Source organism: Pygocentrus nattereri, chromosome 18 (assembly GCF_015220715.1).
Source record: "Pygocentrus nattereri isolate fPygNat1 chromosome 18, fPygNat1.pri, whole genome shotgun sequence".
Lineage (NCBI taxonomy): Eukaryota > Metazoa > Chordata > Actinopteri > Characiformes > Serrasalmidae > Pygocentrus > Pygocentrus nattereri.
Window position 1 is genome coordinate 23650497 of NC_051228.1, and position 22640 is coordinate 23673136.

General features: G+C 40.4%; 1 protein-coding gene across 3 annotated transcripts in view; it reads left to right on the forward strand.

Annotated features, from left to right (window-relative positions):
* Window positions 1–22640, forward strand: part of sh2d3ca (SH2 domain containing 3Ca) — a 77331-nt gene that overhangs the window by 41782 nt on the left and 12909 nt on the right. For all 3 annotated transcript variants that reach the window (XM_017708185.2, XM_017708186.2, XM_017708187.2), the window contains one exon: window positions 19677–19805. In XM_017708185.2, the coding sequence (XP_017563674.2) occupies window positions 19677–19805 (129 nt within the window). The remainder of the gene's footprint in view (window positions 1–19676; window positions 19806–22640) is intronic.

Here is a 22640-nt window from a genome sequence, read left to right on the forward strand (position 1 = left end):
GCATGCCTTTCATCAAACAGCAGTGCCTTAAACTTCCCTTATTGGATTCAGTGTCTTCATAATTTCAGCCAGTATGTCTTCCAGGCAGCGTAATTAATCTATCGCTGACACTTATTGATTAATCAATTTGGTTGCATCTCTGTATTTCTCCACCGACTCTTTCCTTTTGCTGCTTCCTCCTCTGGGGGCTGAGCACAGTGTGGCGTTGTGGGATTTGCGGTTTATCTGAGCGTGTAAAAGCCTCTGGCCTTGCACTTTCACTTTGACACTCGGCACACAAAAGACACAGACACGTTAGTGCACACACTCGTCACGGTGTAATGAAATCGCAGCTCAATCCCTGTGGACCACTGCAAACAGTCATACAGATGGACATGTGAAAGGAAAAGTTGTAGTTAAGTCCTCTATGGCTGACTGCGTGATAGTACAGTGGTGAAAGAGGTGATATTGATGCTCCATAACCAAAAATCCATCACTTACTTGATCTTTTGACCTCTCAGCAGCTGCAAATTGGCCCTTAATAGGCTATAGGCTATTTTGGGGGGGGGGTCATAAGCTAATAGATAGAAATGCACCTGCGGTAAGACCAGCACAGATTAAAGGCAAACAGAAGGAACCAATGTTGAGTGAGTGCAGCTAAGTCTACGAAGATCTACAGGGGACAATTTCTGCGCAATTCAGTTCACTGTAAACAAAGTCAGAGTGATTTAATGCGAAATGGTTCATTGTAGAGAAACATATGACTGGGGTTTTCTTTACAGTGGTGGTGATAGGAACTAGGGGTCACAGTGACTACAACACAAACATAGCCATTTTATTTACAATGCAAAACCACCAGTGAACAACCACATGTCTTCTGAGGTATTATATGTAACATTATATGTAATGTTGCTGATAAAAGTGTTGAATCTAATTGCCTTACAATGCCCTGCTTGTACTATTTTGCCAAAATGTTGACATGCTAATTCAAAATTCTCCAACATTAGATTGATTTCTCTATAACATTTATTCTCTGGCTTCTGTAAGATTCTATAAGGATTCTTATTGTGAAGGCAGTGCTAGTCTGCTGGCTGTGTTTATGTGTAGACCAGAGAGAAGAAAACTGAGAGAAGAAAATGTTGACTATGTATGGCGTGACTGTGGCCAACAACACTAGGTTAATAAAGCACTATGACTCGTGCAAAAGCTGTCTCTTTGAATAGCTTGATTAACTCAAGCCTATGAGTTGAGTTTTCTGTGAAGCAGAAATCAGGCAACTGATTTGTAACCATTTCTGTAATGTACCTGTTGAAGCCCTAATTGTTTAGGATGTCTGGTTCCTATCACCACCACTTTAAACGATTCTGATTCTGTAAATTTCTGCAGAAAAGAACATTTCATACCAAACCACTCTAAATGACTTTGTTTGAATCATAGTGCTTTAATCATGCAGATGTTTTGAAACATTGGTGGAACACACCTTGTAGTATTGTTTCAGATTTATTTTGTCATTCTGACCAGTTTGAACACCCTTTAATTTACATACTGGAACAATTCCAAAAAAAGAAAAAAAGTCTTGATCTATTTTTCTGTTTTTATATTACTGAGTACATATGCTTCCACTTTTAACTGAGTAATAATTTGTTAAAGGACTCATATTTTCACTGACGTCTAGCTACTCTGTCCAACTGTAATAGGGATGTAGTAAGGTGACTAGGGATGGGATGGGATGGGATGGGATGGGATGGGATGAAAACTCACCGGAAAATGGTTACCAAAAAAGTTTTTGGCAATATTGCGACATTGTATTGAGAATCTGACACTGAAATAATTTCATCACTGGTATTATATTGATACACTTTTTATTGAATCCCTCATATTTCCTTACATACTAAAAAATCATCTTTGAAAATAATAAATAATAATAAACATCAACTCACCTCCACTGTGATCTTCACAAATCAGGAAGTTACCAAACTCATGTTTCCTTATTGCAGCTGCACTGTCCTTTAAGGCAGTAGTACATTCCCTGTGATTTTTTTATTAAAAGACAATCATATATCAATTGTTATCAAAATGATCAAAAATGAAAACAGTATGTTGAAGTATGCCACCGTCCATCCTGGTGATTTATACTAGTACTGGTATAATGGTGTTATTTCTTTTGTCATGCAAAATGGCCAACCACGGTATTTGAATCATAAAATCCAGCAATAGTCTTGCAAATTATTTCAGGTTTAACACTCTAAACAGTATCATTGTTGTCGTAGAGATATTTGTTTAGTGTGATGTATTGCTTCTAGGATGCAGTAAAAGATGAGCTGGATCAGTTTTCCTGTCCAACTGGCCCCCCTGTAGACTACCATATGCTCTAAATACTCAGAAGTACAGTTATGTGCCTGAATCTCTCTCTCTCACTCTCTCTCTCTCTCTCTTTCTCTCTCTCTCTCTCTCTCTCACTCGCTCTCTCTCTCTCTCTCTCTCTCTCTCTCTCTCACACACACACATTATGTCTGTCCTGCCATGCTAACACAGAAAGAGACACCCCTATAGTCCATATGTCAAGCAGCGTATCTCTATCCTTCTCTCTCATTTTCTTTCTCTAAGGCCCGAAACATGTCAGTATTTTTCTCTCTTTTTCTCTGTCTCTTTCATTCTGTCTTCTCTTGCTTTTAGCTCTCTCCCTTTCTTCTCTTTCTCTCCCTCCTTCTCTTTCTTCTCTTTTTTCCCTAGACCCCATATATCTATCTGTATCTCTCAGGCTCTCTTCCTTCCTCTCTCCTTCTCTTCCTTCCTCTCTCTTACTCTATACCCCATATACTGCCAATATCTCTCTCTCTCTCTGCATTATTCCAGAGGGAGGACAGCCATCAGGATGATGCCGCTCCTCCTGACAGTGTAATGGGCCAAAGTGTCACTGAGACCTGGCAGCAGACACAGAAAGAGACAGAGGGAAGGGGGGGATGGCATGGTGAGAAAGAGGAAGGAGAAGTAGTGATAATGAGCGAATCTGGTAGCATACAGTGAATGTAGATACAAGAGTAGAGTAGATACAGCAGCTCAGAGCACACGAGCACAGATGTGGTCGATTTTAAAATGCATTCCCAGCATTCACGCACTCCTGCTCTGCAATATTAACGCTGCAGAAGAGCTCTAAGAGTACAGTTAAACAGTCCAGTCAATACTGCTGTTCACGCTCGCAGTAATTACCCCCCCTGATCATACTGGAGCATATGGATATTCTGTAATTGGAGGCATGTTTCCAGTGTTAAAATGAATCATGGTAGCTTGAAATAGGCCTGAAATATCTGCAGCACAGCAATGCCTGTAGAAAGACTGCCGAGATCCACAGCGTTAACAATCAGCATTGCAATCCAAATATCTATTTGCTAAAAATATTTTTGTGTCTTTTTTTTGTGTCTTATTATTATTTGGAATTCTCATAGTCATGATGGAGTTTAAACACATTTGCAGACTTTGTGTTTGCTTCACAGCTTGTATAGTTTATCTGTAAACTAGGCCAAGCAGCCGAAATAAATGATGAGTGAGCCATCCAAAAACCTGGGGTTGCATTTGGGGGTTGCCAGGTATCAAATCCATTACGTTTTTTACAAAGAAAAAAAAATGTGGAGCAGGAAATGAACAGTAAATCTGTCCGGAGAAGTCCCACATTCAGGAGAGAGTCGACAGTAGAGCCACATTTATAACAATTCACCAATTGTTCCCGCATTTATGAAACCTGTGTATCTTCTGCAACTCATGTGGCAAATACAAGGCCTGTGAGCCGAGTCAGGCCCATGACACAGTCCAATTCGGCCTGCAAAATTATTTCAATTTTCTGTTCTTTCTAGCCCGTTTCACCTTGAGATACACTATAGTCTCCAGAATGCACCGAAACACAGTGTGCGTTCTGACCCCCATACATTTGTAAAATGCAGCCAATACATTCATAACCCTCCTATGTGAATAGATGTAGCCTTTACATTTACAGCATTTGGCTGATGCTCTTATCCAGAGCGACTTACAATTTGATCATTTTATACAGGTAGGCCAAGGTGGTGTTAGGAGTCTTGCGCAAGGACTCTTATTTGTATAGTGTTGGGTGTTTTGCCCAGGTGGGGATTGAACCCCAGTCTACAGTGTAGAAGGCAGAGGTGTTAACCACTACACTATCCCAACCACATCCCTTTATTCCTGTAATACAGCTAGTTCTACAGCAGCACGCACATAGCTTAGTTTCACTTTGACTGTCTTTTGCCACTTTTGGCTTGATGATTAGTTGATGGGGTACTGGCACTAAGTAAGCCCCTGACACTGAGCCTGTTGTCCAAACTACTGTCCAATCCATATATTCTGTTGCGTCTGTCCAATTTGTAGCATGCAGGTCATTGTTGCATACTTAATGCACATCATCACCACTATGCTTATAGTGTTTCTCAAATGCAGAATTTATTTTTTTACTGTTCCAGCACATCATACCCATTTGTGGTTTAAGCCACACCATGTGCCAGTTCCTGTCCAAATGGAAGTACCAGAGATGTTTACAAGGCTAAGTTTTGAATCTCTGAGGTGTGAGTGTGCATTGAATCTCGAGTCTGTAGTAGGGAATTGTAATTTAGCCTCATTATTAGCTGCAGCCATTGCGTTTTACAGAAGTGACCCTACTGAAAATTTGTCAGGTTTGATACGGCTTCAAATTATGAGCCTTTTATTATAGAAGAACATTCAGTCTGGAGGACAGAACTTAAGCAACACATGCAGTAAATGCTATATTTTAGGGAAAAAGGAACAACTTGAAATGGTACAGACTAACCTGTAGCAGAGGTCTGCACTTCCATGGGATTCCTGCAGGCTGGAGTGGGACAAAGCACTTTGTTTGCGGATGGGAGCAAATGATTCAGATTTTCTGGTGGGTAGGGACTAAAAACAGTTCTGCACAGACCTCTAGTCTGTAGTTTATGTAGTATGTAAACTATCTAGTTAGCACAATAACTAATTCAGTTTAATTAATTAAAGCATGTTTTAAAGCAATATGATCTGTAACTTCAGTTAGATTTGCTGACAACTTTAGCTATAATAACTAGTACACCAGCTACTATACTGTACATCAAACCTGACATTACTGTGGCTGTGCTGGCTCGAGTTCCCATCACTGACATGTGCAAATATTTTTTTTCTGCAAATACAAATACAAATATCAGTGTCTGCTGTACAGTGTAGAGTGCATCCCTTCTGTACAGTGCAGAGAACACTTGGTGATTGCGTTTGTGTGTCTGTTTATGGATCAGTGAACTGACATGGTGTGTTGACATGGTGTTGCAGAGACATCAGCTGGAAGCACAGAGGCGTTTTTCCACATCCTGTGTTCCCCTTCATTTCCCCCACCACACAAACACACACCTACCCCAGAGATTGGGGAGGGGGAAGTCAAGTGTTTCCGTGACGAAGCATGGCCAGGTGTGAGGAATCAGAGTCAAGGAGGTAGAGCATGAGTGGCTTACCGTTACACTGTCCATCAAAAACTTCAGTTTGGTGTCTGAAGTTTGCTTCTCCAGTTCTGCACTGAAGCTATAAGGCTAATGTAGCTAGCACATAATGGAAGCCAATACATCAACAATTAGCATCATGTAAAAGGCATCCCTTAAGTACTTGCATCTATAATGGCATCTCACCTTTATAGGTCCTCCAGGCACGTCTTTTGCCCACAGCTGGAGCTCAAAATTCAAACAACAGCACTCTAAGAAAGAACCGAAGATTAAAGCAGTGGTATATAGCAATGATTGCTAAGTAATGACTGAATGATTTTCATTGGCAATGACAGGATTTAGATAAATATAACATCCAATTTTATTATCTTAAAAAAATGCTAAATATTCTTTCTTTATTTCTTTGGGTAGGCCAGTACTCAACCTAGGTGGTCCAGGTCAGCCCGTGGATATGCCCCTGGTGTGCACACATACCCATGACTTTGGGTAGGCCAGTACTCAACCTAGGTGGTCCAGGCCAGCCAATGGATATGCCCTTGGTGTGCACACATACCCATATATACATACACACATAAACATAAGCCCATTCATAGTCACAAGCACACGGACATTCACTCACTTGTCCATACTCACTCATTAACTCGCCAATCAGCACCTCTCCTTACAAACCCACCCTTACTTTGGCAACCCCCTCCCCTGGAGGCAGCAGGGCTTTCCAGAGTGGAGTGCAGTCTAAGCATCAGAAACACACACACATACATACACTCGCACAGCTTGGTCAGATCTGGGTCAACTCAATCCCGCCGCCATTGGCAGCCCTATTCATAAGTTCTCCTTAGCATCTCAATAAAGCCCCCGATCCTACACCCCCCACTCACCCGCACCCACTCATGCTGCTGTCAGACACAATCAGTCAGCAGCCTGCTGCAGGAGGCATTTTGTCTGGCTGTTTTCTTTCTTGGAGGGTTTAGAGGGTCATAAAAAGACAAGCAGAAGGAGAGTGCGTACAAAGCTGCCCAACAAAAGTTTAGGCACAACTAGCTTTTCAGAGATTTTATCTTTATTAATACAAATAACCAGTTTTGATGTTTTGTATGATATTATGTCAAACTAGCATTTATACAGATAGATCAATGAGGCAGGAAAAGGCCTGCCAGGCCTTAGGCTAAATGTTCCAGTTAGTTAAAGTAATACTTTCAGCAAAATGCAAGTTTGCATTATTCTCCTATTAGCTCAGATGTGGTTGCTAACAAGCACTGCTCATGAAGTTTTGGTGCCCCTGGTCAAGTGACAATAAGTTAACACATCCTCTACAGAGAACACACTTTTGCTCATTTTAATGCATGACTGGTGTTTATTTGCTGAGTTTAACATATTGGAAACAGTACATGCCCTGTGCGAAAGTTAAATGATATATAATTTTAGTTATACACTATATTTCCAAAAGTCCATCCAAAGCACTGAATTCATGTTTTCCAATCACTTTCATGGCCACAGGTGTATAAAACCAAGCACCTAGGCATGCAGACTGCTTCTACAAACATTAGTGAAAGAATGGGTCGCTCTCAGGAGCTCAGTGAACTCCAGCATGGTACCGTGATAGGATGCCACCTGTGTAACAAGTCCAGTCATGAAATTTCCTCACTGCTAATATTCTACAGTCAACTGTCAGTGGTATTATAACAAAGTGGAAGCAATTGGGAACGACAGCAACTCAGCCACAATGTGGTAGGCCATGTAAAATGACAGAGCGGGGTCAGCACATGCTGAGACGCATAGTGCGCAGAGGTCGGCAACTTTCTGCAGAGTCAAATACAGACCTCCAGACTTCATGTGGCCTACAGATTAGCTCTAGAACAGTGTAGAGAGCTTCATGGAGTGGGATTCCATGGCCGAGCCGCTGCATGCAAACCTTACATCACCAAGCGCAATGCAAAGCTCCACTGGACTTTAGAGCAGTGGAGACGTGTTATCTGGAGTGACGAATCACACTTCTCCATCTGGCAATCCAATGGATGAATCTGGAGATTCCAGGATAATGGTACTTGTCTGACTGCATTGTGCCAAGTGTAAAGTTTGGTGGAGGGAGGATTATGCTGTGGGGTTGTTTTAAGGGAGTTGGGCTCGGTCCCTTAGTTCCAGTGAAAGGAATTCTTAATGCTTCAGCGGACCAACAGATTTTGGACAATTTCATGCTCCCAACTTTGTAGGAACAGTTTGGGGACGGCCACTTCCTGTTCCAACATGACCGCACCAGTGTACAAAGCAAGGTCCATAAAGACATGGATGAGTGAGTTTGGCGTGGAAGAACTTGACTGGCCTGAGTCCTGACCTCAATCTGATAGAACACCTTTGGGATGAATTAGAGTGGAGATTGTGAGCCAGGCCTTCTCGTCTGACATCAGTGTCTGACCTCACAAATGTGCTTCTGGAAGAATGGTCAAAAATTCCCATAAACACACTAAACCTTTTGGAAAGCCTTCCCAGAAGAGTTGAAGCTGTTATAGCTGCAAAGGGTGGGCCAACATGATATTAAACCCTATGTCCCTTGTCCCTACCGCTCAGCTCTTACTCCTCTGTTTTACATGTTCACGTCTAGGGGTGGGGTGTTCCAATTTTTCTTGAGTTAGAGGGGTATGGCGAAGTGTTAGGGCTACATGGCCCTCCAAACTGAGGTTTTCCAGAACCAAACTTCAACAGAGTGTTATGAGAAAAAAAGGCAGGAACAAACCCACAAATGTGGGTATTTTCTCCATAAAAAATTATGATAACATCAGCATTATCTAAGATTAATGCCATTTCAATGTATTATGGTCCTTTTCTTAATAACAGACATAACATAAATAAATATCTCGGTAACTAGCTAGCTAAATTTCCCATTACACCTTACATGGATTATTTAAGATGGAAAGGGAAGATTTGAACAAGAAGGAAAATTTAACTAAACATGAGGAGCAAGGTTGCTGAACTTTACCCTCCCCTGCTATCACAGCAGAGGTGCTTAGCCCCAGACCTGTAGATTGACCACTCTGCAAAGTTTAGCTCCAGCCCTAATTGAACACAGCTGATCCAGGTAATGAAGGCTTTCTGGAGAATCTAAATAGTCAGGTCTGTCGGATCTGAACTCTCCAGTGTGGTAGATCTACAGGACCAGGATTAGCCCTCCCTGCTGCAGAGGACAGATTAATATATTTTCACTTCAAACATGTAATTTAACCTGCAGCCACCAGGCCACTGCATGTCTAATCATGGGATCGTGGCAAGGGTCCGACGAATGGGAAAGTGAGTTTTAAGATGTGTATAAATCCCTGTACATGCTATTTCTTCCTATTCTTGTTCTTTTTGCCAGTATTAGTATCTCATGCTACTCTGTGGGGGGTCCGGGTACGCGTATGTGTGTGAATCTGTTTCTACGCGTGAGAGACGTGCTCTCAGAGAAGTGAGCGCTATCCCTGCAGGCTCTGACTGAGGAACTAGTGGCTGTGTGTGTGTGTGTGTGTGTGTGTGTGTGTGTGTGTGTGTGTGTGTGTGTGTGTGTGTGTGTGTATCTCCAGATTTCAGTGTCAGGATGCATTAGCAGAGTGCACATCTGCAGAGCGGGTGGGAGAGCAAGAGATGTGAGAGGAAAAGATGCTGTAGGAGGGAGAGAGAGAGAGAAAAAAAGAAGGAGAGAGAGAGAGAGAGAAAGACTGCCAGTGAGGGTTTGGCAGCTGTTAGTGGCAGTAGAGATGTGCTCTGTGGAGGAATGTGTGGAGTTAATGTTAAACTGAAGAGATGCAGAGTGGCAGTGTGTCAGTACAGTCTCAGCAAGCCCCCAAACTTCCACAGTGACATTTGGATTTGCTATCATTTCACTGTGGAATTAAGGACGACAGACTAATTGGATAATTATGTCCTTGTATTTAAAATATGCTTCTGTTTCCCAAATGATGGTGCTAATTTATCTCATTACATCATGGCATAGTTTCCCAGAGCCAGATTAAGCCTAATCTCAGACTAAATGGGATTTATAATGGTGAAACACTAAAGAGATTGCAGTGTAGTCCAAAACTAGGCTTAGGCCCTACTTTTATGGGTTTTGTAAAACCACATACATGGTGGGTGAATTTATGTGCCTAAAAATAAAGGTACCAATGAGGGTCCTATGGACCAATGCCCAGGAAGAACCACTTTTGATTCCCTAAAGAACCTTTAAAAAGCCCTAAACATCTGCTTGTACTGCTGATAGCAGGAAATAGGCCTGCGTTCAGATATTTACATTTTTAATTAATGATTTTAATAAATATTTCATTCTTAATTTTTACTAGGAGTCTCATTGAAGGATTCTTATTGGTGTAGCAGTGGTGTTTTAAACTTGGGGTGACGCCAAGACATATTTGTTGTTTAAAGTTCGCTTCTTTAGTTATGCACTGGCTAACAAGTAGTGGACGCTCATTGCCACCTGCATGTCTAAATCACACTCTTGCCTCAGACTGCAGTGAGTTGTCAAAGGGACAGTCCGGCAATTTTTCAAAATTTTTCCTTATTTTAAATCATTGAAATATTAACAAAATCAGAGCTGCTCTCTTTTGTGGAGGAACATCAGAATTGTTCACAGTGGTTTTGATAGGAAACAGACATCTGAAGAGTTTAATGCCTTTAAAAGCTCCCTCATAGAAAGCTGTTACATGAAGTGGTTACAAATAAGCTGCCTGATGTCTGAGAAACTGTTTTATGATCGTTTGAAGATCTTGCACTAAAATCTGATTTTTAAAAATTCATTTCTGGTGGAGAGGTACATGCAGGCTGTTGTCAGACAAAACAGTCCACATGACTACTTACTATTTCATACTTATTACTATTTTAACCAACATCAGCATGACATTTAAGAACTCAAAAGGCGCATGTAGGTTCACTGGTGGTTTTGGTTAGTAACTAAAATGTTTGTGTTGTAGACGTCACGACTCCACTGTACAGGAATCAGAGTCTGTAAACTTCTCTAAACACACACACCAAACCACTCTGAATTAAATTCTTCACAACTTAATGATTGGTGGAATTGCTCTTTAACATGAATAATGAATATACAGGCACTGGTCTTATACAATGTGTGCTGATTCCTTGTTTCCTACCTGCAAAACACCCAGATAGGACTACAAGAAAAACATATTCATCAGCTAACAAGCACATGACACTGAACAACTCTACACAGATGGAGAGAGAGAGACAGAGTGAAAGGCAAGATGAGATGGGGAGAAATGGACAAAGAGGAGGTAGAGAGTGATAAGATGGGGGAGATTCAGGCCAGCGAGCCAATCACAGATAAGGGGCTTGAGTGAAGATTAGTAGGGTGTAGGGAAGCAGGGATGAAGGGATATAAGAAGGAAGAATGGAGGAGAGAGGGAGTGCAAGAAAATGAGTAAGGAGGGGCAGAGGGCTATAAGGCAGCTTAAAGTATGATACAGGACACACACACACACCATGGCTGGCAGATGGACACAAAGTTGAAATCAAGACCCCACATCAAGACACGGAAAAGAGGTCAGAGCAGCAGAGGGTTTAAGCTGTGTGTATGTGTTGGCGGGGGGTGAGGGTGTGTATGAGTGTGTGTGTGCAGTGATGTAGTTTTGCATGAAGTACCCCTGAAAATTAAGAACGTTTAGAATATACTAGCGTACCAAAAGTGGACATCCAAGATATGGTGTAAGGTTTCATGGACTGATGAGTTAAAACCTTTTTGGAATTATTTAGATGGTGAGAAGCAAAAAGTAGGAGGTGTGCAAAAATATTCTTGCAGATTTCTTTGAAAAACAACTCTTGTAAAAGGGTGGACACACTTAGATATTAGAAAAAGTATATATTTAGTTCTGTGTAATTTTCTCTTAAATATGTGTTAAATATGGCTCATTCTCCATTTGGAGTGGGAATTGAGGTGGACGTATTTTTAAAAAATCTATTTCTTTTATCTCAAAACTAAATAATCTTAATATGCAACATCTCCTATTATTACATATGCAAACAGGAGAGCTTAGTTCCAAACATATTTTACAGTCACTGGTGTTATATGAATATGATGTAATGTCAGTGACAGTGACACCAGTGACATTCTGGTTAAAATTGAGGATTATGTAAACTGGCTGACTCATTAGTCAATGATAAATAGCATTATTTTGACAAAATTACCCAGCCATTAAAGCATGTAATACCTGTGACACATATAAGTTATATGCTGACAAAATTATTAATAAATTAATCAAATATAACGAGCAAGTGTGGACTCCATTCTTCATGTGCATTCCACTGAGATGCTTCCTCTCTGAGTCTTGATCCAAAGAAGCAGTTTAACAGAGCTGAAAGTACTGTGTTAAAATGTAAAATAAGAGTCCTGATTCCTCAAAATAATTTCTTAAATGTTGAAAATTAGTTTTGTGATAAGCTGTTGTACAGATGCAGAGTGACTATAAAACAGGATAAAAAAGAGAAATCATAGAAATCATAAGAGGAAAGTGTTTAATTTAATCTAACATTAACTGTTTGAATGTAAATACTGGCCTTTGGAGCTACGTCTAATATTTGAAGCATCTTTTTAAACCCTGCAACCTTTGTGACATGGTTTCCCACTCCAAATGGAGAATGACCCATATGCAAAAGTTTGAATACCTTTGATGAAGTCATGTGTGTTTACTAGGCTAGAGTGGCTTCATTTTAATTTAAGATCATCTGCTTCAGCAGCGATCAAAATGACCAGGATGGAAGATCAAAAAATGAAAAAACGTATATGTTTATGTTACAATCAATAAAACATATCAGATCTCACTTCACAACAGATCATGATGTGCTTCCAATTTCCTTCACAGACACGTGAGCAGACACTCTTTCTATAATTACTTGAGCTCCTAGTAATTGTCCAAACCTCTTTAGCCATAGTGGTGATATGATTAATCATACATCTAATTCAAAACAGCAGCTGCCTTTCACACCAGCCCCCCACCATTATGTGCCAGTACACTGCGCCAGTCTTCACTGGAGCTTACCAGATTAGCTCTTCCCCAGGGAGAAGCTCAAAAGCGTCCACTGACCCATGACTGCGTATCGCCCATCTACTCGCCGGAGGCTATTCTAATGGCTTTTTGCATCCGTGGCATTCTGGGATAGCACTGTGACTCGGCGGAGCAGCTGCACTCAGTCACTCTGAGTTTAGAAGGTTGCAGTTGGCCGCTTTGATTGGTGAAGACGGCTGGAGGAAGAGAGATGGAATGGGTTGAGTCTAAAGGGGATGCTGGAGTGGAATTGGGTGATGAATCATGCTTGGTTGTTGGTTATGATGGCCAGTGGGGGTTACGGGCAACGACTGACCCCATTAGTGTGTGTGTGTGGTTGTGGCAGGAGGGGGTGTTATGGGGAGGCCGTACGCATGTTCAGTGTCTCATATTATAAGGCTAAATTGTGCCCATTTCAATTCAGATTAATTCAGTTTAGTTCAGTTTAATTCAGTTCATTTCATTTCAGTTCTACTCAACCAGTCAGCTGTTATTAATAGAAGTGGTCCAAAGTACAGACTTTAGACTTAAATGGCATGTGGATGAAAAATAAATAATTAAAAATAAGGAAACATATTTGTTTCTTCAAAATATGTTGATTGATGTAGATTTGATTTTTTAAAACTTTAAAGACATCTGTGTTAGACCCAAGTCTCCTATCTCAACATCTTGCATGCTTTTGAAGGTCAGTGTGGGTCAGTTTTTGCCCTTATGACATACTTTTTGCTTTTTGCTGGTGCAGTGAGGCCAGGCAGAAAAGCGATCCGGTAGCTTTCTTATTCCGCTGTGTCTATGAGTGAACACTCACACACAGCACTGACCCTGTGTTCTGCTTAGAGGCCTGCTTGGGAAGCCTGGACCTGACATGCACCCATGACTTTGAGAAATGTTAGTGCTAAATCTAAACTAACCATGGTGGATTATCACAGACAGGTTTGAGTTGTGCTTGAGTTGAGCAACTAAAATGCCATTCTACAGTTGTTTTTAATCATTTCTATCTATTTTAATTACTCACCACTGAATGATCTCATGGCTAAGTGATGTCCACTGCAGCTACTGATTGTAGGTGTTTCTTGACTTAGAACTGAATGTCTGTTGTCCTAGTTAAATCCGTAGCAGACGTACAAATAGCTGCAGGTGAAATACAAGGTATTCAGATTCAGATTCCTTTATTGATCCCAGGGGGAAATTGCAGTTGTTACAGTTGCAGCCACTTATGTAAAAATAAACACTTTACTAATAATTTAAGACAATATAGAGAGATTTACAGTATGTACAAAAGATTACGTACTTATACTTATAAAAGGCTGTGTGCTGGAACTGTAGTCAGATTGAGTTCCTGCAGATGGACACAGCACTCTACGAATAAAGACATGTTTTCTGCATCTCTGTCTCTTGGCAATTTCCTTGGCATAGAAAAAGAATTACAACAGGACAAACTGGTATTTTACACATCTGTAATGCACTAACAGTGTTTATTATCAGCAAATTTTTGTGGGACTTTTTGTGAGAATCAGATCAGTTGTTAGCGAGAGAGTGAACCGAATGATGCATGAAACCCATTATTTTGTCTAGTCCCGTTGGACTGGTGTCAGGTGGCACACTGCTAGCCTTGACACAGCAATAGCTTGTAGTCCAAATGAGGAATGGCAAATTGAAAGTTTGTAAAAGTTGCTATTACTCACTCTCTCTCTCTCTCTCTCTCTCTCTCTCTCTCTCTCTCTCTCTAACTCTCTCTCTCTCTAACTCTCTCTCTGATTGTGAAGAATAATTTTCCAGGTGCGTCACCTTCCAGTTCACTAAGATAAATGCCTGAACTGCTGTGTCTGTAAATGAGGATGTGTGTGTGTGTGTGTGTGTGTGTGTGTGTGTGTGTGTGTGCTAACGGGGGTAGCGTAGAGCTAAACCACTGAACTCTATGCACATAACAGGGCACAGGGCCAACTCACTTACAAAAGGTGGTTTCTATGGTAACCAGGGCTGCAGTGGGGGGCATGAATGGATTGCCCCCACCCTCCCTTTTCTTTCTGTCTGTTTTTATCTCTGTCACTATATACTCTTCTAACCTATTCACCTATTCTCTCTCATTTCACCACCTTTCTCTCTGTCTCATTTATTTCCTTTAACTCTTCTTTACTCCTCTCTCGCCTCTCTCCATCTCACGCTACTTCTTTCTTTATTCTGTCCCTTTCTACCTGTGTCTGTCTGTCTTTCTTTCTTTTTTCTTTCTTTCTCTTTCTTTCTCTCTTTCTTGTTCTTACTCTCTCTCTCTCTTTCATCAGCTTTATTTTTTCTCTTTTGCCATCCATCTCTCATACACCCTTCTGTAGTCCATTCATCTCCCTCTCTCTGTCTTTTACTCTCATTCTGTAGTGCCCCACAGCCAGAGGTGGCAAGTCTCTGGGGGTCAGAGGGCTGCATCTGTCCTTCTGTCACCCTCTCTCTCTCACTCTTCTTGCAGACTTTTCTCTGAATGAATGAATGAGCCTCTGAGGAATGTTCCTCTTTCTCAGGCTGCACTAGGAGTTTTGAGTGGCAGGACAAAGACACACGTCTTCATTTAAGATCTTCATTTAAAAAAATACTTCATACAAAACACAAAGACACACAGCTGTTTTACAGGAATACTATTCAATGCTACACAATGAGGACTCTTCTCTTTCTTTTATTGTGCTTCTATTCACTCCTTCTTCTCTTCTATTCCATTATGCTTCCCTTCACTCCATTCTTCATCTCTTCTCTTTCTTCCATTGTACTTCCCATCACTTCTTTCTTCTCTTCTCTTCTCTTCTCTTCTCTTCTCTTCTCTTCTCTTCTCTTCTTCTCCTGTATGATAAATGTGGACCAAATCAAGGGGGCAAAAGCCTTACAGAAACATAGCTCATGCTTTTCCAGTTCTGTCCAGTCCTGAGAGAATCATTAACCATTATAATTAGAATTATGTAATTATAAAAGTGTAACTAGTTACATGATGATTTACAATTGCATTATGTTTATATTCTGGAAATTTAGAATCTGAACTTTCCACAGAATTTCTCCATTTGTTTTCATGAGCTATGGGTGAGAAATAATTAATATCAGAATACACTGGCTTTTGTTATTGTCAGGGATATCAGTGACTTCTGAGGGTTTATAACAAACAGTGCAGTGGGAATAAAAGCAGGTCAGAAACTCTATAATGGTCACTCCACTCTCTACTGCTCTTTTCTAACTCAATATAAACTCCGTTATATCAGGCTGGCTCCTGTTCGGGGGTTTTCCCCACGGTCCTAAAGCCCGATTACTGTATCACAGCTTCAGTCACAAAATATCCCGCCTTGTAGCCCCTCTTAGCAGTGAAAGGCAATTACAGAAGGATGAGATTATGAAGCGCTAGGCTGTGGAGGTGGGCTCCTCCCTGGAGGCACACGTGCAAAAGCAATAACTCCACACACTTGACCTCCATGCTCTTTCACACACAACTGCGCACACACACACAGACGCACAAAGCTAATCAAATCTGAGTGGAGACTGCAGCAATTCAGTTCTTACCTCCAACGCTCATGATTCTTATAAGGAGGGAGAGAGGGATACAGAGGGAGAGAGGGATACAAATGCAGAAGGAGAGAGGATAGAGACAAAGATAGAGATACAGAAAGAGAGACAGATAGAAAGAGAGCTATATAGAGGGAAAATATACAATATGCAGATATAATATATACTGTATATATGCAATATACAGAGAGGAAGTCGGGTCCAGTGAGAGAGATAGACCAAGAGAGAGAGATACAGGTACAGTGAACGAGATAAACAGAGAGAGAGAGATACAGGTACAGTGAACGAGATAAACAGAGAGAGAGAGATACAGGTACAGTGAGAGAGATAAACAGAGAGAGAGAGAGAGATACAGGTACAGTGAGAGATAAACAGAGAGAGAGAGAGATACAGGTACAGTGAACGAGATAAACAGAGAGAGAGAGATACAGGTACAGTGAGAGAGATAAACAGAGAGAGAGAGAGAGATACAGGTACAGTGAGAGATAAACAGAGAGAGAGAGAGATACAGGTACAGTGAACGAGATAAACAGAGAGAGAGATACAGGTACAGTGAATGAGATAAACAGAGAGAGAGATACAGGTACAGTGAACGAGATAAACAGAGAGAGAGAGATACAGGTACAGTGAACGAGAAACAGAGAGAGAGAGATACAGGTACAGTGAACGAGATAAACAGAGAGAGAGAGATACAGGTACAGTGAGAGATAAACAGAGAGAGAGAGAGATACAGGTACAGTGAACGAGATAAACAGAGAGAGAGATACAGGTACAGTGAGAGAGATAAACAGAGAGAGAGAGATACAGGTACAGTGAACGAGATAAACAGAGAGAGAGAGATACAGGTACAGTGAGAGATAAACAGAGAGAGAGAGAGATACAGGTACAGTGAACGAGATAAACAGAGAGAGAGATACAGGTACAGTGAACGAGATAAACAGAGAGAGAGAGAGATACAGGTACAGTGAACGAGATAAACAGAGAGAGAGAGATACAGGTACAGTGAACGAGATAAACAGAGAGAGAGAGAGATACAGATACAGTGAACGAGATAAACAGAGAGAGAGAGAGATACAGGTACAGTGAACGAGATAAACAGAGAGAGAGAGAGAGATACAGGTACAGTGAACGAGATAAACAGAGAGAGAGAGAGAGATACAGGTACAGTGAACGAGATAAACAGAGAGAGAGATACAGGTACAGTGAACGAGATAAACAGAGAGAGAGAGAGATACAGGTACAGTGAACGAGATAAACAGAGAGAGAGAGAGAGATACAGGTACAGTGAACGAGATAAACAGAGAGAGAGAGAGATACAGGTACAGTGAACGAGATAAACAGAGAGAGAGATACAGGTACAGTGAGAGATATAAACAGAGAGAGAGATACAGGTACAGTGAGAGAGATAAACAGAGAGAGAGATACAGGTACAGTGAATGAGATAAACAGAGAGAGAGATACAGGTACAGTGAGAGAGATAAACAGAGAGAGAGATACAGGTACAGTGAGAGAGATAGTGAGGAAGATACAGGTTCAGAGAGAGATACAGTACAGGGAAAATAGAGAATGAAACAGCCATACAGAGAGAGAGAGAGAGATAGAGAAAGACAGAGAGAGTGAGTGAGAGAGACTGGTACAGAGAGAGATAGACCAACAGAAAGAGGCACGTACAAAGAGAGAAGTAGGAAAAAAAGATACAGAAAGATACATGCACAGAAAGAGAGAGAAAGACAGACACAGAGAATGAAAGAGATACATGTACAGAACGAGAGTGAAAGACAGACACAGAAAGAAAGAGATACAAGTACAGGGAGAGAAAAACAGATACAGAGAGAGAGAGAGATACAGAGAAAGAAAGGTACAGAGAGAGAGAAACAGACAGATATAGAGATATATACAGAGAGAGAGAGAGGTATCAAGAAAGAGAAATAGAGAAGGAGACGCAGGTAGATGGACAGAGAGAAACACAGAGGGAGATACAGAAAGAGACAAAGACAGAGACTCCGAGACAGAGACATAGAGAGCAAGAGAGAGATACGGAGAGGCAGATCAAGAGAGAGAGAGACATATGAAGGATAGAAGAGAGAGAGAGAGAGCAGATGAAGGATAGAAGATGGAGAGAGATGAATACAGAGATAGAAAGGAGGAGGAAGTAACATACAGAGATAAATAGATGAAGAAAGGGAAATAGAGACATATAAAACACAGAAAGAGATGGATGAAGAAATGGAGATGCAGACATAGAGAGATAAAGATACAGAGACAGATGTCTAATCAATGTGTCTCTCTGAGGGAGAGAGGAAGAGTCCAGCAGAGTGACTCACACACAGCACACATAATCTCACAAGCTTCCCTTGACATTTACAGACACATCAATTTAAAGGAGAATTCCACTGAATTTATGAAATGTAGGAAATTTTGTGATGTAATTGTGGAGATCTAATTCAGAGTGGTTTGATTTGAACATGCTCCGTTCTAGAGAAACTTACAGAGTCAGATTTCTTTACAGTGGTGGCGATAGGAACCAGGAGTCAAAATGTCTGTGCACACATAGGCATTTTATTTACTACCCAAAATGACCAGTGAACTGTGTCTCCTGTGTTTATATGAAATGTTAGAAATGATACAGTGGTAAATCTAGTTTGGGGCCTATTTGGCCTAACAGCACCTTGCATGTACTTCTCCACTTTGAATCAGTTTTAAAAAATGTTTTAGGTCAAATGCTTATTGTAAAATTGTATTATAAAGCAATATACACAAACATTTTATGTAATAACTTTCAGGCAGCTCTTAGAGGTGGATGTCTGGTTTCGATCACCACTATTGTGAACAGTTCAGACTGGGTAAGGTTCTCTAGAACAGCCTTTCACATCAAAACACTTTGAATGGCTTTGTTTACTTTTTCATTGACACATACAGCCATGTGTACCTGCGTCCTCTTATGCCCATGTGTTCTTTGCTTCAGAGCCCCTCGGCTGTGGCTGCTGTCTCTTTTATTGACTTTATTACAGTGCACTCTGTGTTTGGTCTGAGCCTTTTATCTGTCTCTCACAAGGTCACAGCCTCACACTCCAACAGTGACCCACACAGGGAGGCCATTGTCTGAAACAGCCGTCTCGCACTGTCACTCTCTGTATCTATGTAGACGATGGAAAGAGTCCTAAATAACTCAATCCGAGTTTCCTTTGCTGAATGTGTGGGTTTATGTCAGTGCTTTGTGCTTGTCTCTGATGTCTGCAGTCTCCAGAGCGGTGGGGTGTTATGTAAAAGAGCCGGAGGCATTTAAGGCTGGGTTTAGGTGAACAGGGATGAGTTTCTGGCTGTGATGACAAAATGCTTGGCTCATCATTTTCTCACTTTGCTGACAAATGTGTGAAGGAATGAGTCCTTAAAGTTATTCCTTTTGTTTTACTGAACTATTCAAATGTAATTACATATTTAATTCAACATTTACATTTTAAGTTATAGTCTTCTATGTTACCTTGGTTTTAGTAGCAGTGTTTGTCCATTTGCTTCTCTTCTCTTCTCTTCTCTTCTCTTCTCTTCTCTTCTCTTCTCTTCTCTTCCCTTCCCTTAATCAAGTCATAGAATATGGTGTATTAGAATGATGGCTGTATTTGTATCAGTGCAGCTCATATCTCTTTCTGTGTCTACTCAGTTCTCCAAGGAGAAGTACCTACTGGAGTCTCCGCCGGAGAAGCTGCGGAAGGAACTGGAGGAGGAGCTCAAACTCAGTAGCAGTGACATGAGGAGCCACGGCTGGTACCATGGCCGCATCCCTCGAGAGGTGTGTGTTTGTGTGCTTGTGCATATCCATATATGTATATATGTATATACAGTAAGTATGAGATATTTGCATAGGTGTGAGTATAGATGGGACTGATTCAGCCAAACCAGGTTTTTGACAATAACTACAAATAATACCGAGCGTTGTCAAGGAGAGGTTTGGGAAAACAAAAACAGTGCATAAATAAATACCTTTATATTAATGCTTTTCAGATTTATTCCACTATTAGTGTTGTTTTTGAACAAAATACACTTACTGCTTAGATAAATAGCTTTTTGAATAGAACTTTTCCAGGTGTTCAACAACTTTTTCACAGTACTGTTATGTCATGTATGTAATAAATTCAGTATTTCATTATTGGTAACTTTATAGAAGAATAAACAAACATAATGTATGTTATTACAGTGATACACTTTCCATGTAATTAAGGCCAGTTTTGTTGGTCCATTTATTGTAAAATGTTCATACAATGTGTGAACAAAGAGCATTTTTACAAAGTGGTTTTTTCAAATGGGAGATATGAGAGACACCGTATGTGCATGGATGTGATATGTCTGTGATTGTATGTGCATATATTACATTTTGGTTTAACATTAGAGAGATGTGGCAACATGTCCTTTATAGTATACAATTAGTGTGTGTGTGTGTGTGTGTGTGTGTGTGTGTGTAAGTATTATTGTATCATTTTTAGTGTAGCTCACTCTGATAGCTGCCTACGCTGTCTGTAGTGAGACTTAAGCCATCTGTGCTTTAGTGTAATGCATTTGTTTCTGGAGCACTGAGGAAACTCCACACCCTCTCCTATTAAAACTTTATCTGCTCCTCATGCAGTGCTGCACTCACATACACAGCGCCATCTGGTGGCAGATAGAGACAAGGCATGTTTAGATATCATATATATGATGTTTGATATTGACAATATAATAAAATACTTTAGAAATAAAATAAACATACATTTATTCAGATGTCAGATGTGTGTGTGTGTGTGTGTGTATATATATATATATATATATGATATATAACACATGATTTTATACATTATTGTAACACGGAGCGATGAGGCAAATCCAGGGTCATGGTCAAAACAGTCCAGGTTCAAAAAGCCAACACAGAGAGATTGTGGGTCAGACATGACAAACAAACTATAAACAGGGCAAAGACACAAAACAAAGACTGATACAATAAACAGAGACCGATACCTTAAACAAAGACCGGCGAACACTAAGGGCAAACACAGGGCTTAAGTAACACAGGGACAATGAGGGTCAGGTGCAGACACTCAGGGGTGAAGTTACAAAACAAGGGGTTGGACTAGGACCGCAACAAAAACGCACAGGGACAGGACTGGGAGGGGCCAACCGTGACAATTATAAAGTGCAGCTTGCATTTTCAAATTCTGTAATATAATGCAGCAATGTACAGAGATAGATAAAATGGATATGAACAGATTAATACTTTAAAGATGCATGTATAAAGATATATTGTTCAAAAATGCACATAAATATGTATTTATAAAGGCACATAATGCAAAAATGCATATTGTCGCTGTCCAAAGAAAAACATATATCTCCAAAATAGTACGTTTACAGGAGAGGCAAACATACTCTTACCTTTTAATGTAAGTTAATGTAAAGAGGTTTTATTCCAAGTGATTTTGAAGTATTTCCAATCATCATAACATTTTCAACAAAAATGGAGATATATTGTTTTTTAGACAGCGATGATATACATACAGATATTCAAAATGCACAAAAAATCTTGTTCAAATATGTATACTGATATCTAATGCAAATGCACAGAAAAAAATCCAAAATAGAAACAGATATTCAAAAATATAAATATATAAATATGCATATTAGGCTTTATCTAGTCATAAACATTCACATTCAAGCAAAACACACATCTGTAAACGCATATTAGCCACAGTTCCCCTTAAACGACTCTGCCCTCTTCTTTTTCCTCTCTAAGCTTTGTTTCCCTAACTCCGCCCAGTCCTTGCTGTTTGTTGTTGGATGTTGCCGTGACTTTATGGTTTGGAACTTGTGTTTGTTTTCACTTTTTGTGTTTTTTCAGTCAGTCTTTTTTCATATTGTTAATTTTAGTGTTTAAACTTTTCTCTTCTGTTTGGATTTCTTTTGTTTTCCATTGTTTTCTTCCTTGGGTATCCAATTTGCTCTTGTAGCTCTACAATTACAGACTGTAGTCCATCTGTTTCTATGCATACATTGCATAGTTCTACAATTCTTTGGAGTTTGCACTTTGTAGTTCTTCAATTACAAGTCATCTTCAATAGTCAGGATCCCCACAGGACCACCACAGGGCAGGTATTATTTGGGTGGTGGATCATTCTGAGCACTGCAGTGACACTGACATGGTGGTGGTTTGTTAGTGTGTGTTGTACTAGTATGAGTGGATCAGACATAGTGCTGCTGGAGATCTAGAGAATGACTAACATAAACTGCAGCAACAGATGAGCTGTTGTCTCTGTCTTTACATATATGAGGTGATATAGGGTAGGAGTATCTAATAGAGTGGAGAGTGAGTGGACACAGTGATTAAAAACTCCAGCACCTACAATGGTACAATCGTATCTGTGCAACACACACTAACACACCACAACCATGTCAGTCACTGCGGTGCTGAGAGTGATCCACCACCTTATTAATACCCGCTCTGTAGTGGTCCTGTGGGGGGTCCTGACCATTGAAGATGGCTTGTAATTGTAGACTACAAACTACAAAGTGCACCGATAGTGAAATGGACAAAGAGTGTAATTAATAAGTGTACTTAATAAAGTGGTCAGTCAGTATATAAATATATATAAAAGCAATTTTG